The sequence below is a fragment of the Hippoglossus stenolepis genome, chromosome 8 (assembly GCF_022539355.2).
Source record: "Hippoglossus stenolepis isolate QCI-W04-F060 chromosome 8, HSTE1.2, whole genome shotgun sequence".
NCBI classification, from domain to species: Eukaryota; Metazoa; Chordata; class Actinopteri; order Pleuronectiformes; family Pleuronectidae; genus Hippoglossus; species Hippoglossus stenolepis.
Window position 1 is genome coordinate 17,285,282 of NC_061490.1, and position 25,886 is coordinate 17,311,167.

Here is a 25,886-nt window from a genome sequence, read left to right on the forward strand (position 1 = left end):
GATTCATACTGAAAAGAGGAGGTCAAAGTTTAATATAAATAAGCTTCAATATAATGAACCTCTGAGCTTCTGAGGTGCGAGTTAGTCACTAGTGAGAACTGGAGACGGTGCTCCTTTCTTTTGGATATGCATAGATCAACAAGAGAGACAAGGTACAAACATTAAGGTTACATACAGTCACAGCACCAGAGCTCTTACATGTTTAACTCAACAACTTACAACTAATCAGGTGGATTTAATATTTTAAAAAGTGATTTTACTAACAACCATGCAACCACTGGTTAAAAGCTGCCGTTTATGAAGTATTTGTCATTCTCTGCTCATAAAGAAGAGTTTAAAAACACCTTTACTCAGGAGCAAAAATCCATCTAATATAATAATAATAATAATAATAATAATAATAATAATGTGACTTTTATCAAATTGACTGATAAGAATATTTCCATCTTGCCCAGCCCTGAGTTAACCCTTCGCAATCAACGTCATGTTTACTTAAATTAAATTTTGTCAAAGCTTCATTACTGTGTGGACTCTGTAACGTTGTCACACTACAGCAACAAAACTTGCACCAAAATGTAAGAAATTAAATAAATAACTATTAAGGGAAACAAAAGTTCTGAACAAAGTCTGAAGATGTGACTGATTTGTAGTAAGTTGTTGAAAACATGCTAAGACACTGGTATAGTCCTTCAACGTCTCAGCAGTTGACACCTTCACACAACATGTGCCTGTATGAACACACACAAAGACAAACGGTGCTAACTAATCTAACTCTGTAGTGCATAGAAAGTCTACAACGACGGTCGTGGGAAGAGATGGTGCACCCAGGTGCTAAGAGATAACTGATAAGTTTTCACTTTACAATCTTGTACATACTAATCTACTTTTGGCATCTGGATAATAACAGTCCAGTGATGTCCTACTTGGCAAATTCAATTTTTTTTCTTCTGTTAATGTTTCACTAATCAACATAGTCCAGTTATCTTTACTGCGAATGTAGATTATCATGCACAAACAATGTCTGCAATTTTTCTACCACAAAAACAGTGAAAGTTCAGTAACACAGTATGTCTCAAGTCAAGTATCACCAAATGCACTTATTGGCTTCAAACTTGCAGAACTGTTAGCTTAGATGCACCTTCTCAAACAAACGTACCAAGAGCAGGAGAGTGCAAGTACACGTTTTTTTCAAAAGTTGTTACAATCAAAACAGTTCTTCATTTCAGGAGTAAACGCCCGTCTCTGCTTCTCTTTGGAACTCCCTCTGTCTGTATATTTGCAGATACTTAAATGTATTTTAGTGCATTCCCTGAAGAGGTTTTTGAAATGAGGTGTTCGTTTAAAAAAAACAGTCAGTCATTTTTCCAGGAGTTTTTTTTTTCCATGCTAAAATGTAAAAGGTGTGTCCTGTGCCAAGGCATCACTTATTGGGATTGTCAGGGTTCAGCCATGAACCGTCCTCCTCCACGTCCCGCTGGACGACCAGGAGCATCTCTGCCACATCCTGAGAAAGCTGTTCACTGAGAAATGAGCTGGAACAAGGACGACAGGAGGGAGACGGTTAACACAACGTGGACACAGGCTATTAGATTACAAGAGAGCCGCATCCAAACACAAACAGTGAGGTAAGCCTCATGTGACCACTCATATGGGATGACTCACTCACTGAGACAGAGTCAGGGTTCAAGCAGCAAATGCCAAGTTTTAATCTAATTCAGAGCAGAAGCACGCACACACACTGATGTAAATACACATTCTTACCGTAGCTCTGCTTCTCCACCAATGCACATGGGACTCTTCAGTTTGGAGTCGAGGTTGTAGTATTGCCCGTTAACTTGCCGAACTGCGAGCCAGTGCCGCCGTCGGAGCGGGAGGGAAACGATCCCAAGCGATACTCGCGATGGAACGTTAAGAATAAAGCCCTGGATCTTCGACACGCAAAGGCTCTGTACCGTCCTGCATTTAAAAAGTAACAGAGAAAGAGTGAATTAAACAAAACTTCCACTTTTAGATATTTTAGTTATCTGTTGCATTCCAGGAGATATTTATGATGAACTGTTCATTACATCAACCTAGAACACAGATGCAATGCAATGTGCCCTTGGGTTGCACTTAATGATTTTCCAGTATAATAGTAAATATGGAATTAAAGAATTATCGTATATATGGAAATCAGTATCTCTTCATCTATCTGTGAATCCAAAGACTGTTCTTTGATTAAGACACAAAGGTCAACAAACAAATCAACAAACCCCCCCCAAAAAAACTACCACCTGAAAAACAAGCTGAGACATATGAGGGATGTTGTTAAGTGCTGTGTGTTCTGAGTTGGACTGTCCCATGTTAGAGCAGTAGCAGGCCTGTAGTTCCTGAAAATAAAGGTTTCTAATCACACAGTGTCTCCCTCACCTGCGTTTGTCCCACCACACTGCAGCCAGTTCCCTGCTCTGTAGTGCTGCCATGATGACGTTGACGTCATAGTTCCCTGTTCCTAACACTGACCGATGAGGGTTCACCACACACTGTGGAGCCAGCCTGCGAAGAGAGAGCAACAGACCAATGAACCACTTTAAACTCAAAACCCACCAAGTATTTTAGTGCCCATTGGTGGGAAGGACTCTTCCTGCAAGAGCTGCTGGGAATCATGACCACACTCTGTCTGCTCTCTCCTGTGAGAATATCTTTGGGCTCTGTCAACTGTCATCCATGGTAATTTCAATTTCATGAAACTCTTTTTCAGGACATCCTTCATTCCAAAAAGACTTTGTTTTAAACAAAAGATTCTTTGAGTTCCTGGAGTCACATGGTTTCCCACAGGAAAATCTTTTTCATGAAGGCACATTGGATTGCATGCTGTTTAAATGTGCTTTACAAATAAACTCGCCTTGTCTTTAGCCAAGATCATGATTATTATGATGTCTTTATTAAATAACTTTAGTGAAGGATATAAACTGTTATTTGTCTGTTTAATAAGAACAACTCACTGGAACTAAAGCAGTTTAATCCAACAGTCCTGAAACAATTCCTCCCTTAGTGAAGTCTTTGTTGAATTGTTTGTATATAAAAGATGTGTTGATTCATATCTACGATCATTCTGGAGGTGACAGTTTCTGGTGCTGTTGAAACTACATTGTGTTGTACAGAGAGGTGGATTTGATATTGAGACAACTCCCATTGATTTGAATTGGGAGGACGAAACAATAGAAACACGTGTAATCAGCTGCATTTAATTCGAAATGCAGGAGATAACAACTTTGTGCAGAAAGCCACGTTTTCCATTAACTTGCAAACAAATTGTACATTTACAAATGTTTAGATGGAGCTGGGGGACAGTAGTGTGTCGAGGGGGAAGCTGCCTCAGCAAACTACGGTTATTTCATGTGATCTGACTCGTGCTTTAGACGTGTGGTGTGCTGGTCCCACACAGCGACACGTCGTGCAGTTGCTTCCCTACCGTTTGCAGATGTCATCAGCTGTCTCCTTGGTGAACACCCGCTCCTGGAGCACGTTGTTCAGTGCGTGGATGGCGCACAGCTCCAGTCGTTGCTTCTCATGAAACACGTCTCCTTCGCTCATGCTAATGCTGAACACACACAGACAAGGGAAAAAAGCAACGTTAGCGAAGTCCACACCGGGTTACAGATGGTTAGCGAACGCAGCAGCTAACCACTCAGCTAACCCACAAGTCTTCAGCTAGCGGCTAAAGGAGGCTAACGTGTGGACGCCCCCTGGTTATACTTCATATCTGGCTGCTGACAGTTTGCAGGAAGCCACTGTTGTTAACCACAGCAGCTACACGAGGCCACTGACCTGCTGATGAAGCGGTTCCTCGTTTGAAAGATGCTGGAGTCTGACAGCTACATCCAGAACAACCGGAAGCAGAGCCCGTTGTTGTTGTTGTTGTGTTGTTGTTGTGTGGTAGCCACGCCCATTTACGGTACACGCACACACACACAGAGGAGGACCAGAGACACGCTTCACTTCAACCTTTAACTTTTAAAATTAATAATATATACAAATCAATAGTATAAATACATCTTGAAGGTAAGTTACCTCTTTGTTTAGGATCAGCGAACTTAACGTTCTCAACCCACCAGGCTCTGTTCCTGCTAATAACTACAGGCGTTATGTTAGTGCGCCATCTAGTGTTCAGTCTGATTGTTGGTGGTGAAGATGATCTATCTATCTATCTATCTATCTATCTATCTATCTATCTATCTATCTATCTATCTATTTATCTATCTGTCCATCTGTCTGTCTATCTATTTACACTCTTGAGACTTTACTATCTGTCACTAACTTCCTGTGGCTTACTTTACTTTGCACAATCCATTCTCAAGTGTTATTTACAACGTTTTACACGATCCCTTCCCTGGTGCTTATATATGTATATATATATATTTATGCTTGCACAAACACACCACAGCAAATTCTTTGTATGTGTAAACCTACTTGGCAATTAACTCGATTTTGATTCTGATTCTAATATCAAATTAAGTAAAATAAATTAAACTACAGAAAAAGATTATTGGTCTATATATGTTGCATTTTACTGCTACAGCTCTGTCTAAACCGGCAGCCACAACAATAAATTGCAGCTAAGAAATGAATGCATCAATAGTAATAGTCCAATAATATAACATAATAACACACACTCTGCATTACCGCTTTACTGCATTGTGTTCGTTAGTCTGACACCTAAGTTATATTTTCTGATCGTATTTAAGATAAGATAAGATAAGATAAAACTTCATTGATCCACACATCGGGGAAATTGAGTTGTTACAGCAGCAGGCAGGTCAGAATGAGGTAGACTAGAGAATACAAATTATTTTTAAAACTATGTACATTATATCCACCTTTAAGTGTAGTGGTTTGTATAGAAATGTTATTAGGTAAAGTGCAGTGGCACAGGATGATTGTACGAGCAAGTAGAAAAACCATTTGTACATAAATATAAAGGACATATTGTGATGTGCAGATGACACAGATGTGCCTAAAGTTACTTTCTGTTGAAACTAGTACAAATAGTAAAAGTCTTGACGTATTTACATACTTTTACTAAAGCAACATACATGTTGTACTTTCAACTGTACTTTCAATTGTTTAAGTGCTGCTGGAGGCGGGGTCTGGAGCTGAGTTTTTCAAACAGACCAATAGCTGACCAGTATCCGTCTCGTTTTCGACACCGTGTGGCTGACAGAGCTTTGGACTGTGACGCACGGACAACACTGCATCGTGATTGGCTGAAGCTCTGCACCGTCCGCCATCAGGAAGAAGCCCATTGGTCGGCGCTGGTAGGTTAAACCGAGGATCGTATTTTTGTTCCTGTGTCAACGGGAAAAAAGAAAAGAGCAGCAGCCAGTGAGACTAAGTTGACATCAAAGATATTATTTTACTTTCAAGCATTAACGGAAAAGACGCCTCGGACCTCTCACCAGCCAGGAGACCCCCAACTCTACAGAAGTCCTTTTTAAAGATGGTAAGACACCTAGCCGAGCTCAATGCTAACGGCTAACCAGAGTAGCCGCTAGCTTGATCCGATGTTTAGCCGTCGCCATCCGTCGAGCTTTTAATTGGGGGGTTCTGTCTATTCACTGGAGTCTGTGACCATTGTTGAGATTCATTATCTGCGATTGGATGAATTTAACTCATCAATTGAATTTAATAAAGACGATGTCACCTATTTAGAACCCACAGGATAGCTTTAACTCTATCTGGTCGGGGCAAGGCTAGCATTGCTAATGCTAAGGTAAAGTTCCCTCTGGACGGATGTTACACCATTGCTCCAGTAAAACAGTGAGGATATTGGGGACGTAGAGATGTCAGATAATCACGTTAATCATGTTATGTTAAAACCTATGCGAGGATACACATGTGGTGTCACAACCTGAAAGCTAAAACTTTGCAGCCCCACATCAAACCGATCAGGGTCTGTTCTCTTCTTACACGGATATTGAGTGATCATTCATTCTTGTTTCATTATTTAAGAAAACGTACACCGTAAGGTTATCGTGGATATTATTAAAAGGGATCAAACTGCTTTGTTTTAGTCTCAAAATAATTTATCATAATAATTCAAGCTAATACCGGTTTTCAATGTTATCTCAAGTTTGATGTGGCATTATTGCATAAGTCAAATTGCAGGTGCCAAACAAGTTGCCTATCTGAAGGAAACACGACCAACATTTTAGCTGCATATAAGTTCCATTTTATAAATGAAACGTTTATTATTAAGAAATCCCTGGCTTATAGTTTTTCCCTTTTGTTGAAGCCCTATGTTTGTATATGTTCTTAACCTGATACATGTTTGTTTCTCTCCAGAACTCTAATGTGGAGAATTTGCCGCCTCATATTCTTCGCTTGGTTTACAAAGAGGTTTCAGCCTTAGCTGCGGACCCCCCCGAGGGTATTAAGATCTATCCAAGCGATGAAGACATAACTGAACTGCACACAGCCATAGAAGGACCAGGTGAGGATTACACAGTGATGGGCTTTCTGTGTTGGGTAGTGCTTACTGAATTTACATATAGAAAAACCATTGTGGAGGACAATGGGAATGGACTACACCTGATCTTTCCATTACTGGAGGTGTTTTCTTGTCCTCGTCAGCCAGCGCATGTTACCGCTCCTCTGCTTTAAGATAGAAGTTCGCCACACCGTAGCATCCCATTGTATAAGCCATTGAAAATTATCATGCGGAAATTAAACACCAATTGCGTGCAGCAGTGAATGGCTCATACAAATACAGGTTTTGAAATTTCAGATATTGTTGGCTGTTGCCCAGTAAAGTTTAGAGTTTTCCATAAATGCCAGGGAATTCTTTAATGTGCCAATGGCCAGACATTAAAATGGTTCTATCCGACTTTTATTTTACACTCTAAAGTCACGTCACTTTCTATAACCATACATATTTAATTATAGCCTACTTATAAACAGATGAAGGACCTTTTGTCATCTGACGCCCGGACCTTCAAGTATCAGAAACAAGTAGAATAAACTACTGACACCCTGTGTCGGCCTAAACGCATCAGAGAAACACAGATTTTTTTTATGTGAAACTGTTCTACACACACCTGTGGGTTCATATTTAAATTACATTTTACTCATGACCATTTATAAAATATTCAATTACAAGAAAAATGAGAAGGAGCTTGAACTCAAGAAGACAACTTAAGCTCACTTTGTTGAGCAGAACACCCCCAATGATAGACACGTGATACAATGTCTTCTGTCAGAACGTCGAGTAAGTAATCATTCTGTTGGTTTGGAACAATATACAAATGCCAACAGAGTAACATGAGCAATTGTCACCTCCAATTCTGAAGATGTCTCGCACAGCATCCCAATATATCTCCCTCCACTTGGGCCAGCCAACAGCACATCTATGAAAGACTAGAATTGCTGTCACTCTCTATGTTACATGTAGGTGTTTGCATCCTATTGGAAACTTAATTCTTAAGTATGCATTCCTAAATCATGTTGTGAGCTTACGTCTTGCCACTGGTGTAATATGCAAAAGAGATGAAGTTGGTGCCTCTCTGTCGGGGGCATCTGAATTAGATGTGAAAGTCCATGAGCGTAGACTCTACAATGTGCTGCTAGTTGGCCCTTTATCTATAACCTGACCTTGGGTATTGCTCACAGAACGGAGTATGTGTGGAATTAAACAGGCACTGTTCTCCTAATGGTGCTGTACTGATGTAATGTGTCAGGATGTTCAAAGAATCCTCAACAACAGCTGCACGAGACAAACGACACAAAACAACATCGTTTGGTCTTAACACAAGTGCGTGTTCATTTGCATGTAGAGCGGGGAAGTGAGATGTGGTCACAGGAGACGCATCCAGGGCGCATTTTAATACCAGGTGTGAACACGCGTACTTAATGCTGGCCACTTGTGGTCGGATCTCTCAGGGCAGATGTTAATAGCAGGTGTGTACGGGGCCTATGAGCTCATTGTTTCAGACCTTGTTATTGTTAAGCAGGCCTTGAAGAGCCTGACAATTGTCCACATTTTATTAACTCCTCATATTGCTTTCCTCTGTCCCAGGACAATACACTTATAAGCTATTGCAGGTAATGTATTCATTATTTTCAAGTGGCGGTGGAGTACATTTCATAAGGTCACATTTTTATTAGAGTGTACGTTTTCATCAGAACTGAAATGGATTATAATAAAGTCGAGAAGTTTCAACTAAATGATCCACGACTGACTTGGATTTAACGTTTTCCTTTTTGTGTGAGTCGACTCGATTGCAGCTCTCTGGCCCGCTTTCTTTTTATGGAGCAAGTTTGGCACAGTCTTGACATATTGTTCATTTGATGAATTATTTATGCTTTGACAGAGGGAACTCCATTTGCTGGTGGCATTTTCCGAATGCGTCTGGTCCTTGGGAAGGACTTCCCTGCGGTTCCACCCAAGGGGTATTTCCTGACCAAGATTTTTCACCCCAATGTCGGTCACAAGGGAGAGATCTGTGTCAACGTGTTGAAACGGGACTGGAAGGCAGAACTTGGCCTCAGACACGTCTTACTTGTAAGATGAATAATCACTCTTCATTGTTCTGAGTATCAACTTTGTTTCCTCCAATTTTAAATTTCTTATCTTCTCTTTTTGTTTCCCAACAGACGATCAAGTGTCTTCTCATCCACCCAAACCCAGAATCGGCTCTGAACGAAGAGGCCGGGCGTTTGCTGTTAGAGGACTATGCAGAATACGAGTCCCGCGCTCGTCTGCTTACAGAAATCCACGCCATGAGTGGGCCTGGCGGGACATCTGGGGCTCCTCCGGACTCCAATGATGGCCCACAGCCAAAGAAGCACGCAGGTGACCCCACAAAGAGAGCGGGACCCAGTGCAGCAGCTATGCCAGCAACGCTGGGTAATGGAGCTAGCGGAGCCAGTACCACCACCAGCAATAACAGTAGTAGTAGTAGCAGTAATAATGTAGCAGGGAAAAAGAAAGCAGATAAAAAGCGTGCATTGAGGCGACTTTAATACCTCAGCGAGATTCTCAGTGTGTGTGTGTGTGTGCGCGTTTGTGTGTGTGCGTGCGTGCGTGTGCGAGAGTGTAAATATAAATATGAAGTGTGCTAATGATGTTTTGATTCTCCTTTTTTCTGACTCTTTCTACCACCAGTCCAATCTTTCCCCTTTGTACTCATACCTTACACTTGGTTTTGCCACGACTTTGTCCTGTTGGCATTATATTGAGGTTGGTTAATTATTTCCATACCTGAAGACATTGTGAAAAATACTTGTTCCTATAGACTTTTCAGGATATCATGCCATCATTTGTATCTTTTCCTTGGCCGTTTTATGAGTGAATGACATAGGTAATTATTTTCACTTTGTAAAACATGGCCTCTAATGTCTGGCCATTGACGAAACAAAGCTAATGTTGCCTCAGACTCTTTTTTTAAAGTGTTTCCTGATAAACGCTGCTGTGATGGTACTGTGTACTGCTCAGCCAGGCCCACTGTTGAGTCTAAACCACGATGCTACTTACAATTTAAATCAGGTTTTCAAACTGAGCTCAAAAGGAAGTGATGGTAGAAGATGTTTTAACAATAATGTAAGAAGTCAGAATTGGGAGAGACATAATTGTTAATGTCACACAAAATTGTCTCATGTTTTTAAAATGAATTTTTCATAACTGAACTGAATGAAGTAAAGCTATGGAGTCTCAAAGCCCTTTAAATTTCTTTTATTTCTCTGTTTCATTGTCCAATATTTTCAAAAGCTGTTTATAATTGACATTATCCATATTCAGCTGTCTTGTGGTCGTGTGTGAAGACATAGATCAGTGGCTGTACGGGAACAGGGTAGGTTGACAAACAACTCTTATTAAACAAAAAAGAATCATCTATTCTCTGTATTAACACAGTGATGTGACTTGAACCACCCCTGCTTCCCCTACCAAGCAGTATGTGCTCTTACATACCCAGCTCTCCTACCAGCCATGTGGGTACCAGAGAATACATCAGTAGCAGAACTTCCACGTTTGATAGAAACTGTCTCCCCACCCGTTGCACCGGCAGGGTTTCTCTGGCAGGTTTTCTCTCTGATCTAAATGCATGCGGGGCCTACATTTCCCAAGGAAACACACTGAAGCGCTGTCTTAAAGTGGATGGAAAATGTGCCTCTGAAACTCCTGTTAATGTGCAGACTGTCGGCGGGATATTTTGTGTCCATTTTAAATTATTTAAATAAATAAAACATTGAAATATGAGAAGTGAAATAAAAATGACTCGTTTACTCATTTATTTGGCTTTGCTTGCTTATGTTAACAATGTTCGATGATGGGGTGAGAGTGTTTTGGTATAAAGACTGAGATCAGTTGGGGTGAAGCGTTTAGTGCTCGGTGACGTACAATTGCACTTCATTTTGTTTATAGTGGTCTCCTGTTCTGCAGTGATGGAATAACCATTATGAGCAAACCAGTAATTGCATCCACCCCAGCAAACCAGTGAGTGAAAGTGCACCCGGTGGAGCGTCATCGGAGCTTCTAATGAAGGGCTCCACTGACCTCTGCTGCAGACTGGCTGCGGCCCACCCACCTGTGTAGAAATAGCAGCGTGCCATGCAGGTAATTATCAGGCCTGTCTCAGACTCCTGGGGTTCCACAGAACCCTTTATACCTTTTCTCTTTGGAAACTCTTACCTCCTCACAGTGGCATTGAATTCCCCTATTAATGCAAAGACAATTTTCCCTTTGTGATATCACCATCAGATTTATTGGGTAAGTATGTCAACACAAGGAATTTGGTTTCAGATGTTAGTGACTCAAGGAGACGATGTGCAAGCAATATACAGCAATAATGAGCACCACCCATAGGAATGAAATGATGGTGTGTATCTAGAGGGTGCAACAATTCTGAAGATACGAGAGCAGCTATGGTTTAACATGATTCAGGTCAGCTCTTCACGAGGAGAGAAACTGCTCCTGTGTCTTGTTAGAGTGTAAAGTGCTCTGTAGTGCCAACCAGAGGGAAGGAGTTAATAAAGTTTGCAAGGTGTGAGGAATCTGTGATAGGTTTCCTGGCTCTCGAAGACAACAAGTCCTGGTGGGTGGCCAGTGGAGCACCAATAATCATTTTTCTGCCGTTAATATCAGCCTGTTTGGTCGAGTTGGCTGTCGTCTAAAGGACTTCATGACCACAGACGTCAGGGCAACAGGTCTGTCGTCATGTAGCCCTGCGTTGGAGTGTTTTCCTGGGGAGTGGGGGATGGTGGTGGAGCAGTTGAAGCAGGGGGGGGGGATTTCACACAGCTCCAGGTATCTGTTGAAGCTCTGCGTGATAGTCCTAAGTCCTCTCCGTACTGATGCTGGCTCATTTGATGAACCCATTTTCAGGGAGGCTTCTGTTTGGCTCTGAACCATGGCTCGTGTTAATTGTAGCATTTGCTCAGGTGTTCGCCAGCACATGCTCATCCTCAGAAAAGCTGATGTCATAGGCCTCTGTCACACACTGGTTCATCCAGGTTGCCATTACTGCCTCAAAAACACCCCAGTTGATGCAGCATGCGTCAGATGTAGGCCTTCAGGAAACATATGCTGTGCTTTCCTGTGTCACACAACTAATTGGGATTATCGTGATTCATCCTAATGTGTCACTGATTTCACCTCATGTAAACAGAATGCTTAGAGTTACAATTTACAGAGAATCCCCAACCTGGTTTCATTCATATGCTGAGGATGGTGAGGGGGCAGTTACTTTATGTGACGATGGACTGAAGCCAAACTAAATCCTTTCTTTTTTTTACGAACCTCACATTTTACCTCTCGCTCCACTCTGTGTGGAGATTTTGTGGCTCAGCCAGTCCACAAACTTAAAGAGATTTCTGAATTGCCAATGTAGGCCCGTCTCTAATTGACAGTTTCGTTCACGCTCCAGTGTCAAAGCGTTTGCGCCAATCCGCTTCTCCTCTCCGTTTTCATCGCTTTCATAATTGCCACCAACATAATGACACAGTTGCTGTGGCAACCGTGTCTCTCGGTGTCGCTCCTTTTTTTTCCCTCTCTCCCTCAGTTTGTATGTGTGTGTGTTTGTGTGTATCTCTGAGGTCTTCAATTTACTGGCCGTTTTAATACAAGAGCAAGTTTGTCTGTTTTCTTTTCTTTTTATCTCATCCCTGTCTTTTACTCTTCATAAAGAACAGTAGGCAAATTATCAAAATCCTTGAGTGATTTTTGTCTTCTTGTACCAGAGCCTGTAAAACGCAATCCAACTCCACCGGGGCTATTCACCTAATGAGAAAATAAAGATGAACGCCACCAGTTGAATGGGCCTAATGATCATCATCAGCAGCAGCAGCATCGCGGAGCTAGAGACTCTCATCAGCACCAGAGCGAGCGACCAATCACAGCGCTCCTCGGCTGACGGACCCCGGTGAGGTCCAGGCGCAGTTTCAGGCGGTGTAAAGGAAGTGATGGGGGGAGGCAGCCGTGGTCAGTAGTAGTAGAGAAAAGGAGAAAGTTGAAGCTTGAGAAATGTTTCTTTTTTTTCACTTTTAAGATTTCGAACATCTGAACTGCTGCTGCTGCGTCTTCTCCAGGACACAGGCGGTAACTTGACGGGATTTTCCCATTGAATTGCTTTTGTCACATGCATCAGACAAACCTCAGAACATCTCCACGGGCACTGACTCTCTTATCTCTCTCTCTCTCTCTCTCTCTCTCTCTCTCTCTTTCTTTCCTGTTCGCCTTTTATTTTTCTTCTCCTCCTGCCTACAACGATGGATTATCAGAAACCGGATGGAAACAGATGAAGAACGATTGAGATCTGCAGCACAGTTGTTTTTTCCTTTTCTTTATCAAAAAGAAGCATTCAAAGCAGGCGTCAGCTCCAGCAACAGTTCAAGCTGTCCTGATCAGCTCGCGCCACAATAACAGGCTGCCATCTGACAGAGACACAGTGCGCAGGCTCTCCCAGCGCTGCTCTCCAGCATCAGACCCCAGAGCAACGCACAGGTAAGACACGACATTTAATGCACCTTCTCTTAACGCAGCATCCATCACTGAATATCAGGCACACGGTGTTTTATTTCCTTCGCTGCGCGTTTTTTGCGCGCGGTAGAAAAAACCAGTTTGGCATCTGTTTTAAACGGAGCCAGGAGGACGTCAAATAAAAAACATTTGGATGAAAGCTGCGCCACAGAAACATCCACACACACGCACACACACACACACACTCACACACACGCAGTGGCAGACATGTTTTTCATCACTTTGATCGACAAATGCCAGCACACTGCGACATTAGGAACATATTGATGTTAAGATAACACGTACGCGCACGGAGACGCATCCAGCCGGACTACACACACACACACCGGCACGGATACACCCACGCACTCTCTGCCTTCTGATACAAGCACGTCTTGTCCATAACCCGCATGCTTGTTCATTGCAACTTATTAAGTGTACAGAGGATTGTGCAGTGGCGTGAGGAGCCGATGCGCAACATCTCCGGGCTGATGCAAAGTCACTGCGCAGCGTCTATTTGACTGACGGGACTGAAAGCAGCTGCTGCTTTCACCCTCATTCTGTGTTTTCAGTCGTTTCTGTTCACCTTTTATTCCCCCCCACCGATTCACATCATTAAAAAAAAGAAGCCATTTTGTTTCATTTCTATAACAAACACCTGTTGAAGTGGTCGCATGCTCAGCCGTCTGCACAGATGCTGCAGCCAAACTAACGCAGCCGCGTTGCTTCGTGCACTGCTCACACCACACACGCACACACGCACACACGCACACACGCACAAACGCACAATTGCTCCAGCACAATGCCAGGAAATGTGTTGGAAATGGTTTTGTCCTCCCTCCAGTGGCCATGTAACTCAGGGATGCATCTTCACAGCTCTCTCTCTCTCTCTCTCTCTCTCTCTCTCTCTCTCTCTCTCTCTCTCTCTCTCTGTGTGTGTGTTAGTGTGTGAGAGTGTGTGTCTTCAGGGATAGTTACAAGAACATTTAGCTGCTTTTGTTTGTTGAGTCGTGTTGCTGCAAAGATGTGAAATTAGACTTTTGGGGCTTTTGGGTGCAGAATGACAGGAATGCAATTGTCTGAATGAATGTTTCTCATATGAATTTGCATTGTAACTGCACATTTGTTGGGGGGGATTTAGGATGGTTTGGGTATTTGTCCAGAAAATCCTCATGTAGTGAAGTGAGTCAGAGCAAAAAAAAAAGAAAGAAAAAAGATGGAAGTTGAGCAGGGCTGGAAGATGACAGCGTAAAGCCGTCAGTGTCATCACATCGAGCAAGAGACGGGGCAGATGTGAATTTGAGAATCCGGTTCTGGTTAATGGGTGTAGATTGGATTCTACCTCCCTTCTCTTTCACTGCCGCTTTCACTCACACACACACACAGACAGAGCTGCAGTGCTATTCTGAGAGAGTTAGCTGCCTCAACCCACGCACAGAATCTGAGAATGAGAGAAAGGCAGAACGAGGGAGAAGGAGGAGAAGGAGGGAGCAAGAGGAATAAAAGGGGAGGCAGAGGCTGACTACAAGGAGGTTTACAGAATGTCTACTATAGTCTCTCTCACACACACACGTACGTACACACACACACACACACACACACACACACACACACAAAGCTTTTGTACAGTTTCATATTCTCCCTCTCTAAGTGTTCTAACAGCAGCCCTTGATTAGCACTCTTTTTGTGTGTGGCACGCACTGTATTTGCAGATCTGTTTGGTGGTGCTGTTTGTGTGATGTGCTATGTTGTATTGGTAAGTGCTGGGAGAAATGTACTTGATTCTGTGCCACCCACTCACCGCCCTCCCACTCACGGTCGTCTCTGCATCTATACCTCTGGCTCTTCCCCGCTCGCCACAATCTCTTTGCTCATTTAAATCCCTACCCTGCATTTATCCCTCTGCTCCCTTTCTCTCTCCCTTTCTCCATCGCTGGCTTTTCAGGAGCGTGTTCCTCCTGCAGCCAAACACACACACACACACACACTAACACACCCACAATGCACAAACGCACATAATGCAATTAATACAAAAATGACAGTGTCGTGTGCACATACGAACAGGTGTCAATAAGTGAGGAGAAGAGGTGGCCGAGCTTCTTTCTAATCACGTCTCTCGTTTGTGTTGCAGTTGGACACTCGGACAACACATACCAGGTTTGGCTCTGGAGATCAAGCCGAACGTTTCGAGGCGACAAGAAGACAAATTCTCCTCTCGGAACATTAGTCAGTAGGAGAACTGCTGAACTCTCCTCCGAAGGTTAGAGGAGCATGTAACTGAAACAAGCGGAGCCCTCGGTGATTTCAGCATTCTGTCTCCCCCATCTGTGCCTACATTCTCTGCTACAGATAGGGACGTTTTTGATAATTACATATAATTATAATTTCTGTGGGAGACAGATCTGCCTCTGTCTATTATTGCCAACACCTCCAACACAATCACTTCACACATTTACATATTTCTCAACAAAAGTGATATTCTTTGAACCTCTGAGACAAATCAAGAATAATTTTTACTTAAAGAGACATGTCACATGGAGACGCGCTGTGCCATTCAGTTCATATCTAATGAGTTATTTTGTGCCTAAAAGCTGAATGCAGAGCGTTTAAAAACCAGCGAAATCTGCCTCGTTTTGCAATGTGCTTCACAGGCCGGGAATCGTTCCCTTGGTTTATGCTTACTCCTGATTTTCAGTTGTTACAGTCTTCTAGCACTTAAGCTGAGCCTGCCTCATTATCACCCCCGTCCCAATCACAGTAACAGTATGTGCCAGGCGAGTACGGATGCACATTAATCCGACAACAGAAAAGATTGAGATAAAGTACATAGTGTATCTATAGATCTGCTCAGAAGAGGCGAACATGGAGATAAGTCCCTGCTACAGAGAAACCAGGCACCATTAATGGACAGCGGTGCATTCGGTTATTTCAATTCGATTGTTTACAATGCTAAAAAATGTATGAAAAGAGTTGTAGATTTCATTCATTTTTCCAGAAAATAATCTCTCACATCTTAAACAAGTGCCAATTCTGAATGTATGCAGTGCCAGACTGAAATAGTCATCCAGGAGTGAACAAAATAGATATAACTGTTTACATCTGACAAAGCACCGGCCATAGACTATTGTTCAAGTGCCACAGTCAGCACAGGAATGTATAGGACTGCCATATTTTATTAAAAAATACTTGCTAGTGATTTCTACTGGGCTTTGTGCTCACAAGATATATTTCCATTCAGCACAGTGCGTCAGATACATGTAGTTTTGCCCAGTGGGACGTGCAGAAGAAGACGTTACAGACTAAAAGCATGAAGATTTTTGATTTCAGCTTGTCGTCTTTACAAAGCTGCATCCATTTTAGTGCTGTAGACTCGAGAGGTGCTCCTGATGAAGTCATTACACAGTTCCTTTCTAGCAGTAAATTAAAACAGTTTTAATTCAACTGTTCCTACGAACTGATTTTGATAGTGTTTACATTTTTACTGTTCCTGGCCTTTTCTTTTATTACAAAATATAAACACTCCGCCAAAACAAAACCACCTTTTTTTCAAATTTCTTCACCGAACCTCACTGAATGAAACTACTGATACGCAATCAATATTCAGAAGGTTGTGCATGCTTCCTGAATATTTCACATGGCATTCTAGTGGGTTAAACTGCACAAGCGGATACAGCGTTGTAACTGCATTGACTCAACAACAGAAAATAGATCTCTTAGTCATGTAAAAATGACGCCCACCACCAATCTCCGAGTCCTCGCTGTCTCCCTGCTCTCCCTCCTTACTTCCCCAATTACCACTGTTGTGGAGACCTCTCCGTCCTCCCCTCCTCAGCACACAGACCCCACAGGGAGGCCGTTCACAGAGGAGCCCATGACGGGCCCCAGCCCCTCGCTCCTGCTCCTCGCCATCCAGGCCAATCTCAGGCCAGCTGCTCTCCAAGGCAGGACCAAAACGGCTGAGAAATTTCCAGAGACCTCAGAGGGAGTTCTCGAGGCGCCTCCAAGGCCCCTGCCCCAGGTCATGTTACCCAAGGATGTGACTACAACGGACGCCCTTGCTCCGCCCTTAGGCGCAGCCCTGGTACCGCGCAGCCAACCACAGCTGATGGATGGATGGATGGATGTATGTCGGGGGTATTACGACGTGATGGGACACTTTGACAGCGCCTTCAACTGCTCCAAGGACACCTTCGTCGTCTGCTGTGGAACCTGCCACTACCGGTTCTGCTGTCCAGAGCGTAGCCGACAACTGGACCAGGACAGCTGTAGAAACTATGACTCTCCAGACTGGGCCAAGCCACAGACAGACACCATGGATTTACCAGATGAGCTAGGTTCCGACCCAGACTATGATCCGCTGAAGCAACAGAGCCACAACACCGGCTTCGTCATCGGCGGCGTGATCGTGTTCATGGTGGCTGTCGCTGTGGGCATCAAGGTGGTCTTCAACAAGGTGCAACAGGAGGCCAACCAGAGGGACCTTAACATGCCCAGGTGAGGTTTCTTTCATCGCATACGTGAATACTGTAATGAAATGAGGTATTTAGGTCTCCATAAATGGACTAGATTCATCCGGGAAACATATTAAAACATATTTGATCTTCATTGAGGGGCTGCTGCTGTTTTCCTTTCCTCTGGGCTTGTTATCTTATATATGGCCCATAAACTTAACAATATACTGTATGTGTGCATTTTTGTACAAGTTACATTTTTCATTGGCCGGTGGAGGACAATGACAGTGGAACAATATGTAGTGGTGGACTATTCTTTGAATCACTAAAATAATATTATTATAAATATATTTTTAAGAAACAGTTTTGTAATTTTAGACAAATTCATTATTCCAGACTACGAGCAGGTTGATTTAAAAAAAGATAACGGCTGATTCCTGTGTAAATCAAATGCAGTTTATTATTGGAAAATTTAAGATGGATGTTTATAAATTAAAATAATAAAAATAACAAAAACTTTATTTATTCTAATACTTTAAAATAAATTAAGTTTATGTAATTGCCTTTATCCTCTCATGATATGGTTGAGCTTTCACCGATCAAATATAAACCGATCTCATGTCCAAACTAATCAATCACACAATGATCCTAATCTTGAATCATAAACTTACAATGGTTTCATAATGTTGGTAGAAACTGATTTGATATTACAGCCGGGCATTTATTGTCAAGTTTAATCTCACGTTTCCTTCTTGTCTTTGTTTGTTTCACCATCAGAGCCCTGGTGGACATGTTGCGGCACCAGTCCAGTCCGGTTCAGCAGGATGAGAGGAACAACAGCGTGGCTCTGACTGTGGGGGACGGACATGGGACGCTGGGGAGAGCTCCAAAAAATCTTTACGCCCCAGGACAGCCCACCAAGGACAACAGATGTGAGGGTGCAGGGCTTTTCACAGCATACAGCACAGTGAATAGCACAATTTGATGCACAATCAGAGCTTTTGTAACTGCATCCTTTGTATTCAGAGGAATTTGTGTGTGTGTGTGTTTGTCTCATCTCTAAGATATTTTTGAGACAAGGAAAATAAGTATCCTCGAAGGTGGTGTGTAATATATAGAAATCTGTATCCTCAGTTCTTTCTCTTAACTCTCCACACCAGAATTCAAGTAGTGAAAGGCACAGGAGACAGAAATGTTTATTAAATATTTGCCTGATATGATCATATGTAGGTAAAGTGATGCAGGTGTGAGCATAACTGCCGTGATCTTTTGATGCTAAAATACCATATTAGCTTGAAACTGCCTGACATCCATTTTGTGAGCTGATTACCTTCTGTTCTTCTCTTCTTACAGTGGGCAATTTGCAGCACAATTTCATCCACTCGTCAGGCTCCAGTCCCAAACACACCGCAACGATCGGTAAGGCAGCTGCTGAAAGCCTGGCACCTGAATAAATGACATATAATCACCACAATGCTTCATTTACTTTAATTCAGGTTCGTCTTAAGCTCTCATTCATCCCAACAGTAATAACGATTATCTTAGCTTTGGTCGCTTGTGTAAGATTTGAAAGCGAGAGTTAAAATCTGTGTGTTCCAGTGAATGTTAGCAGATTCCCACACGCTGCCACGTGCAGGGCGCTATATCCAGAGGGGGCGAACCTCATTTAACACACAGCGGTTTTCTCCCTGTGGTCTCCGTAGAACGCACCCCGCGGATGAACAATGCTCAGCTGGCAGCTGGAGGCACCCTGCTCTCCAGTAAACACAACAACACCAAATCCCAGCCGTCCTTCCACCACTCCCTGCACAACCTGGCTCAGCTGCCTCCCTCCTATGAGAGCGCCACCAAGCCAGAGCTCAACAGATACTCCTCGCTCAAACGCCTCGGTGAGTTCCTTCATTTTGAGAAACAAGGACAAATGTTCCAGCATGTCTGCCCCTCACTCCCTTGTGACACTGTGGCATAAAGTGCAGGATTCGTAATTATCTGCTGATTCTATTTACTCTGGTTTTGTTTGGTTTCCAGAAAAAGGTCTTGATGAGTACTCGTCTGGTTACTGCACCACCAAGCGCCGGCCTCACACAGCCCAGCCGGCCCTCCAGTCCTCTCAGCATCACCTCCACTGGGGGGGAGACTACACCCTAGGTGGAAGAGGAACCCTCCCCAGGCACGCAGCTCGCCCATGGATCCCACCGCCGCCATCTGGTATGCCTGCCTCACCTACCCCCAATCCTTACCCCTTGGATCCCCCGGAACCACAGTACATCAACTCCAACTACGATACTCTGTCCAAACCCCCAAGAAAAGTTAAGTCCAGTGATCAGCTGCTCAACATGGGTGACGTCCCTGGTAACACAGGGACTCTGTCCCGGCTGTCCAAGAACCAGCAACACCAGTACTACAAAGCCATGGTTGCCTCCAATAAGAACTCGAACACACAGACCCTCACTCGCAAGGCCCAGGACCGGCAGGAGAGACAGGATAGACAGGAGCGGCTGCTCATGTCACCAGACCACCTGGAAGACAGGATGGGGGTTGGTGGTATGGGTGTTGTGGATCCATACGCCCACACAGGGGGGAACGCCCACACAGGGGGGAACGCCCACACAGGGGGTAATGCCCACACAGGGGGGAACGTCCCCACGCTGCCTCGCCAGCAGAAGGCCCAGTCCCAGCAGAACGTCTGCGCCACACCCTCCCTGGACCGGCACCACATGATCAAGATGAACTCTCACCCCACGTCCGGAAGAGAGCAGGAGAGGAACACGCCGATGACGGGCCACATGAGCGGGGGCATGGGCTGGGCAGGGGAGATGCCCGGGGCGGGGGTCGTCATGGGAACGGGAACACTAGGGGGCCACAGCGCCAGGAGGATGGCGTTTGCAGCAAAAAGGCAGAACACCATTGAGCAGCTACATTTCATACCGGGTGGGGGCGGCGGGGGGTCAGGAGGAAGTGGGGGAAGCAATCAGGGGATCAGGACAGGGAGTAAAAATGAGGTGACGGTGTGAGGGTGCATGACTAATGTCGAGTTTACCCCTCATGTAAGGCATGGGAATAGATCACCTTTCTGCATTTAACTACTAGATATACGACGACAAGAAATACAACTAGAAGTATAAAGTATAGTAACAGTATAATGTGTTTAGGCTATTCAAATTAGTGTTATCTTGTAATTAAATAGCTTAAATATGATTACTTAATTAAAAATCTAGCTGGGGAATATCTGTTCCAATTATGTGATAGCCTACATCAGCCATATTTTGTAACAGAATTTGCCATATTGCCATATACAGCAGGTGCCATTACTTGTAGAGAGACTGACAAGAAGGGAGAAACAAAACCAATAGAAGTGTCGTTCATGCTTTGTTTTTATATATATATATAAATATATATATGTTTTTCAAGAAGTACTCAGGAGCCATATTAGATAGGGAACCAGATGACATAAAAAAAGAGGTTGATGAAGAGGAGGACCACGTGGAAGAGGAGGACCACGTGGAAATATTGTATCACAGAATTTCATCGAGAATTGAGCCAATCACCTGCTCGACTGTCAACCCGCCCAGCCCTCGCCATCTACGATTTATTAAAACTGAATCTCACTACCCGTGAGATTCAGTGCCTCGTGGACCAGATGAGTCTGAATGAACCGTGTGCCTGGTGAGGTTCTTTTTTTCTTTTTTTTTAGATCTGAGACTCTGCTCAACCAACCTCGTCCTGACACAGGGAGACAGAACTGCTTTTTATGTTGCTTCCTATGTAAACAAGCGGACAAGGTGGCGGCTGTTTACTGACTGGGACACAGCAGCCTGACGCCACTGGCGGGACTCTGCGCCCGATCTGAACTGCGGACGTACCCACACTACCAATCTGACGCCTGGGTTGCCTAGTTCCATGTGACCTTAAAACAGAACCCCAGAGGACCTCACACTCTGATCACTGTTACACTGCCCAAGTGTAAGCTGATGTTACACTACGTTATGGGTAAGTTTTCCCATCAGTGTTCCCAACCTGTAAGACCAGTGGGCTACCAAATGATAAAGAGCCATCAGACAGAATATTCATATTTATAAAAAATCTTGACATTAACGCGAGTCAAGAGATTACAAAACAGAATGACGTGTTCAGTTTACCAATAAAAGGGCAACTTGCTTAAATGTAGGTTGAGGAGCAAAGGTTTTTCCACAGAGCACAAGTGAATAGACCATGACGCAGAGGTTGCACTTACACAACTGTCCTTCAAAGCCATTTATGGAGATACAAAGAGAATACCACAGAAGAAGCTGGTCTGACAATCACCATTTTATTCTTCTCACCAGGTGACAAATTATACGAGTCAGTGATATTTTTTACAGTCAAAGGATCGGCTTCAGAGCGAGCCAAAAGAAAACCACACAAACAAACCTCTGAGTCAGGAGAGAGGGCAAACCGAGGCCGTCTCCTCCTGCGTGGCTCCTGCAGCCATGAGCGACTCGGGTGGTTAGGAAGCCCCTCCCATTCCTCCAGACGAGGACCTTGCTGTATCATAACGCACTTCAGCCAGTACGAGTTTAAAAAGAGAAAAGAGAAAAAAAGAACAAAAAAAAAACATCAATAACGACGCTTATCAATACTAAGGGCTATCCTATCCTATATACTGTAGTATGTGATATCTGTGGTCCATATAAGATGCTATCTCTTTCTCTTGATTTCGTGTTGATATCGTCATGATGTATTGAGTATTAATGTGTACAAAAAACAAGAGCAATCAAAGCACAGTTCAAAGAGAGACGGAGACAAAACTTTGCACAAATCTACCCCCTGATATTTGCACCAGATACGAAACCTGCTTTGTATCGCGTCCTTGAGGTTTACATTCTGTACGAGCACGGCTGGAGGTGTGACTGATCAGCGTATCGAGAGGTTGTACTGAAAGCGGAGGAGTTTTCTTTAAATCGACAGAAGTCAGAGAGAATTACACAGATCAATGGAGGAACGTGTTCCTGCTCGGTTTTTGTTCAGTCATTTGGAAGGATACAGAGATTTAAATGCTGATCAACACAAACACAGACTTCATTCGGACAATCTTCCTATACACAGTGCTAAATGTAGTTGTTCTGAATATGATGGAGTGTTATTATTAATAATTATTATAACTGTTATGGTTATTATTAACAATTATCTTATGGTGTGATGTTCTTTTACTTGGTGGGATTTAAGTGTTTATTGTTTTTAGATAACTAGCGTTCTCATGACTAGTTTTTCATACATCTGGTCATAAATTCAAGTTTGAAAAAAAAAAACCATTCTAAATCTTGATGCATGCCAGCTCCATTTCATTGAGAGGCATTTTACAGTATGCCCGGATTTTAAGGTCACCCATGCTTCTATGGCCAGTTTCTCCAGCTGTATGTACTGTGTCTAGACATCGGCCTTATGACTCCTTGATCTCAAGTGATTACTCATTGGTTTCCACACTGGTTACAAAACACATCGATTGAAATAATCTGCAGCCTTCTGAACGTATGACGGTGTTTTAACAGGCAGTGAGGGGCGGAGGCGTTTGGGACAGGCCGGCCACCAGGTGAGAGACAGTCCCTTGTCTCCTCTGCAGCAGCCTGGCCCATTAACTTGTTATGGGTTGTTCACACAAAAAAACCTTGATGCCATAATGTATGTGTGTTCGGTTGAATGTTTACTATAAACCTTGGGAGAAAACCTGAGGTCCGACGGAAACCTTTGAGTGCAGTGTCTTTTTCAGGGAATTAGGACAGATGACATAAAGTAGTTTTAGATTTTTTAATAGAGCCACAAAAAGGTCTGTAGCAAAGTCTGTAATATCTCACAAGCCATATCCATCGAGACTCATCGTCACACTTTTATAAATGGTTAATCTAATTTGTGCAAGTATCGTATTTTGTATAGCTAGTACAATCAGAATATTTTGAGTGATCTCTTCGACATTAATTTGAGGATTCCGCAAACTATGTGTTAGTATTTATTGAATTGTACAGTGCCAAACTCATAGCATTTTGTTGTCTTTCTATTGTTGTAGCCTCCTACATGGCTACAGGGGTGATTTCTTTTTCACAACTGAGAACTAATACACAGGCGAGTTCAGAAAGAAATGAATGAATATGGTGTGTGTTTTTACCACGATGAATTCATTTAGAGCGGGGATGGTTCACGGCCACCTGAAATGTAAAGCATTGCTTACAGTGAATTGTACGATCTGGGACAATGTCCGGTAATGAAATTCATGGATTTATTTTCATGCCTATAAATTTCAAAACAACCCTTTTGTTATTGCTTGATGCATTTGATCCCCTTGGATACGACAGTGACTTACAGAGAATTTGTATAATAAAGTTGGTGGAAAAAAATAATGTTTTGTCATTCATTATGGAGCATGACATTCCTTTTTTTTTAAACTTCACTTTAATCTGAGTATATGGAACATTTAATAATTAATTAACACTGTGCAAACCAGGCTCATACATGTTTTTAATTATACATTATTAATCTCTTAGGGAAACATAGGTCCTATTTATTATGAAGTGTCTTGTTGTCAGACCTAAGATCAATAACATAGATCTGAAATCAATATTTATATATAATATAATATCTTGAGCCTTAGTAATTTGCTATAAAATCAAATTAAATTGAGTTTGAACTAAAACACATGGTTAACTTGTGAATTATCGTTTCAGCAGAAAATGTGGAGCAACACAGACATTTTCAGTGGAGAAATTAAAATGTATTCTTATCAATGTTATTTTACTTAGTAGCAATATTACAAAATATAAATGTCCCATTGTAAATAAAAATCCTGCTGTGAAAATGTAATTTAAATAAAAAATAGGTAACAGTACATACTTAACGCCACTCATACAGTTGTTGGGTTGTTATTACAGATGCATTTATATGCAGGTAGCATTTTACTATTGTTGGTTGAGGAAGAGATTATTACATATTATTAATGTAGTTGAATATATCAATGTAACAGCACATCATATTTTTTAAACCCATAATATATTTATATGTAAAATTATAATCTGCTAAGTAGCTAACTTTACAGGTTAATGCAGTGGAGTCAGAAGTACATTATTTTCCCAGACTTGGAGTGGAGATGAATTTTGAAGTAGCAGAAAATGTATATATCCAAATGAAATACAGGTAAAATAAACTTTAAATAATCCACTTACCGTCTACAGCATTTTGTGCCACTTGACATTGATGGTTATTATGGAAGAACATGCCTGAACTGTTGGATGGCCTGAGGTAGTTTCTCTATTTTTGCCAATATGTCTCACTCACTTTAGGTCAAGTTTCCAACCAGGATGTTACATTATAAAGAAACAAGAATAAAGAACTTTAAAAAAAAAAAAAAAGGGGTCAAACCAGAGGCAACCACCAGCCATATATTGATAAAAATCCTTCAGTAGGATAGTGAGCACACAGAGCTTTTGATAAAATCCCCCTCTCACCAGGCTGCGAGATATTGTGTAAGCCACGGTATGACCATATAGCACCAGTGGGAGTGGACAGCTGTGCTTTTAAATTAAATGAAAAGGGGAAATTGTCCTCATATAATTTGAAGCACTGGGCCACCGGAGTTATATCACACTGTACAAACTGTGGGATCAGGGTTACAGAGATCATATATAAATCCTCCTGTGAATACATTTATTGCACTGAGATGTATGCAGGCTTAAATAAAAAAGAACAGATGTGCGGATGTACAAATAATTTCAACAGGACGTACACGAGGGGTATAACAATATGTTAGACTTAGGCAGTGAATGCACGAGGATGCACTGCAAAGACTGTAATCTTTGTAATTTTCCCATTTCACCAGCAGGAGGTTCAGTGGCTCCTCGGCTCTGAGACAAATAGTCACTGAAGGTTTTAATCTTGAGGGTAATATGTTATAACCCTTAAACTACTACCTACAGAGGAAGTGTAGCATATGTGGAGTTTACTGGAAAAGCAGAACAAATCCCTAATGGCACTAATTCCTAACGGTTGTTCATGGCTGCTAACCTGCCCACACAGTCCAACACCTGCCACCATTCACACACACTATATGAGCGGATGCACCATACATCTGCTGAAGTGAGAACCTGTTTTCCACAAATGATGCTCAGTTTATGAGCAGCCACATACTGCAACTGAGAGAGCAAATATGAAAGAAGATTTTATTTCACATTCAAACTACAAATGTGTGTGTGAGCGAATTCAGGCTTTCAGGGCCTTTGATTGTCCGGATCCAAATATTCTGTGTCCTACGTTGTTCATGCACATGATTAGCATCTTCACCGAGGCATGATTAACCATCTTTAAAAATCAGGGAGATGAAATTATTCACGTCTCTGTGATTGAAATGATTGCATTTTAATTTAGCCTGAGGTTTTGTACCTGTGTTTTAAACAACTTCTTTCTCAGAGCTTTAGAAGAAC

The 25,886-nt window shown here is 42.6% G+C and overlaps 3 protein-coding genes across 4 annotated transcripts; 2 read left to right on the forward strand and 1 right to left on the reverse strand.

The window, feature by feature from the left end:
* Positions 1-15: 15 nt before the first annotated feature.
* Positions 16-4,096, reverse strand: josd2 (Josephin domain containing 2). Of its 2 annotated transcripts, XM_035163573.2 has the most exons (5): positions 3,811-4,088; positions 3,455-3,583; positions 2,410-2,535; positions 1,762-1,956; positions 16-1,532 (listed from the first exon to the last, which is right to left on the reverse strand). In XM_035163573.2, exons 2-5 carry the CDS (start codon positions 3,574-3,576, stop codon positions 1,421-1,423), a joined length of 555 nt encoding a protein of 184 aa, XP_035019464.1. In that variant the 5' UTR covers positions 3,577-3,583; positions 3,811-4,088; the 3' UTR covers positions 16-1,420. The 2 variants fall into 2 exon arrangements, with proteins under 2 accessions (XP_035019464.1, XP_035019465.1); XM_035163574.2 differs by lacking the exon at positions 2,410-2,535 and having other exon boundaries at positions 3,811-4,096.
* A 1,176-nt stretch (positions 4,097-5,272) lies between these two features.
* ube2s (ubiquitin-conjugating enzyme E2S) lies at positions 5,273-9,696 on the forward strand. The gene is made up of 4 exons (XM_035163572.2): positions 5,273-5,482; positions 6,325-6,472; positions 8,349-8,539; positions 8,632-9,696. The coding sequence occupies exons 1-4, from the start codon at positions 5,480-5,482 to the stop codon at positions 8,998-9,000; spliced, it is 711 nt and encodes a 236-aa protein (XP_035019463.2). The 5' UTR covers positions 5,273-5,479; the 3' UTR covers positions 9,001-9,696.
* Positions 9,697-12,407: 2,711 nt separating this feature from the next.
* Positions 12,408-23,813, forward strand: LOC118113103 (protein shisa-7). The gene is made up of 6 exons (XM_047340718.1): positions 12,408-12,976; positions 15,123-17,485; positions 18,220-18,374; positions 18,796-18,861; positions 19,146-19,331; positions 19,471-23,813. Exons 2-6 carry the CDS (start codon positions 16,719-16,721, stop codon positions 20,454-20,456), a joined length of 2,160 nt encoding a protein of 719 aa, XP_047196674.1. The 5' UTR covers positions 12,408-12,976; positions 15,123-16,718; the 3' UTR covers positions 20,457-23,813.
* The last annotated feature ends 2,073 nt before the right edge of the window (positions 23,814-25,886 follow it).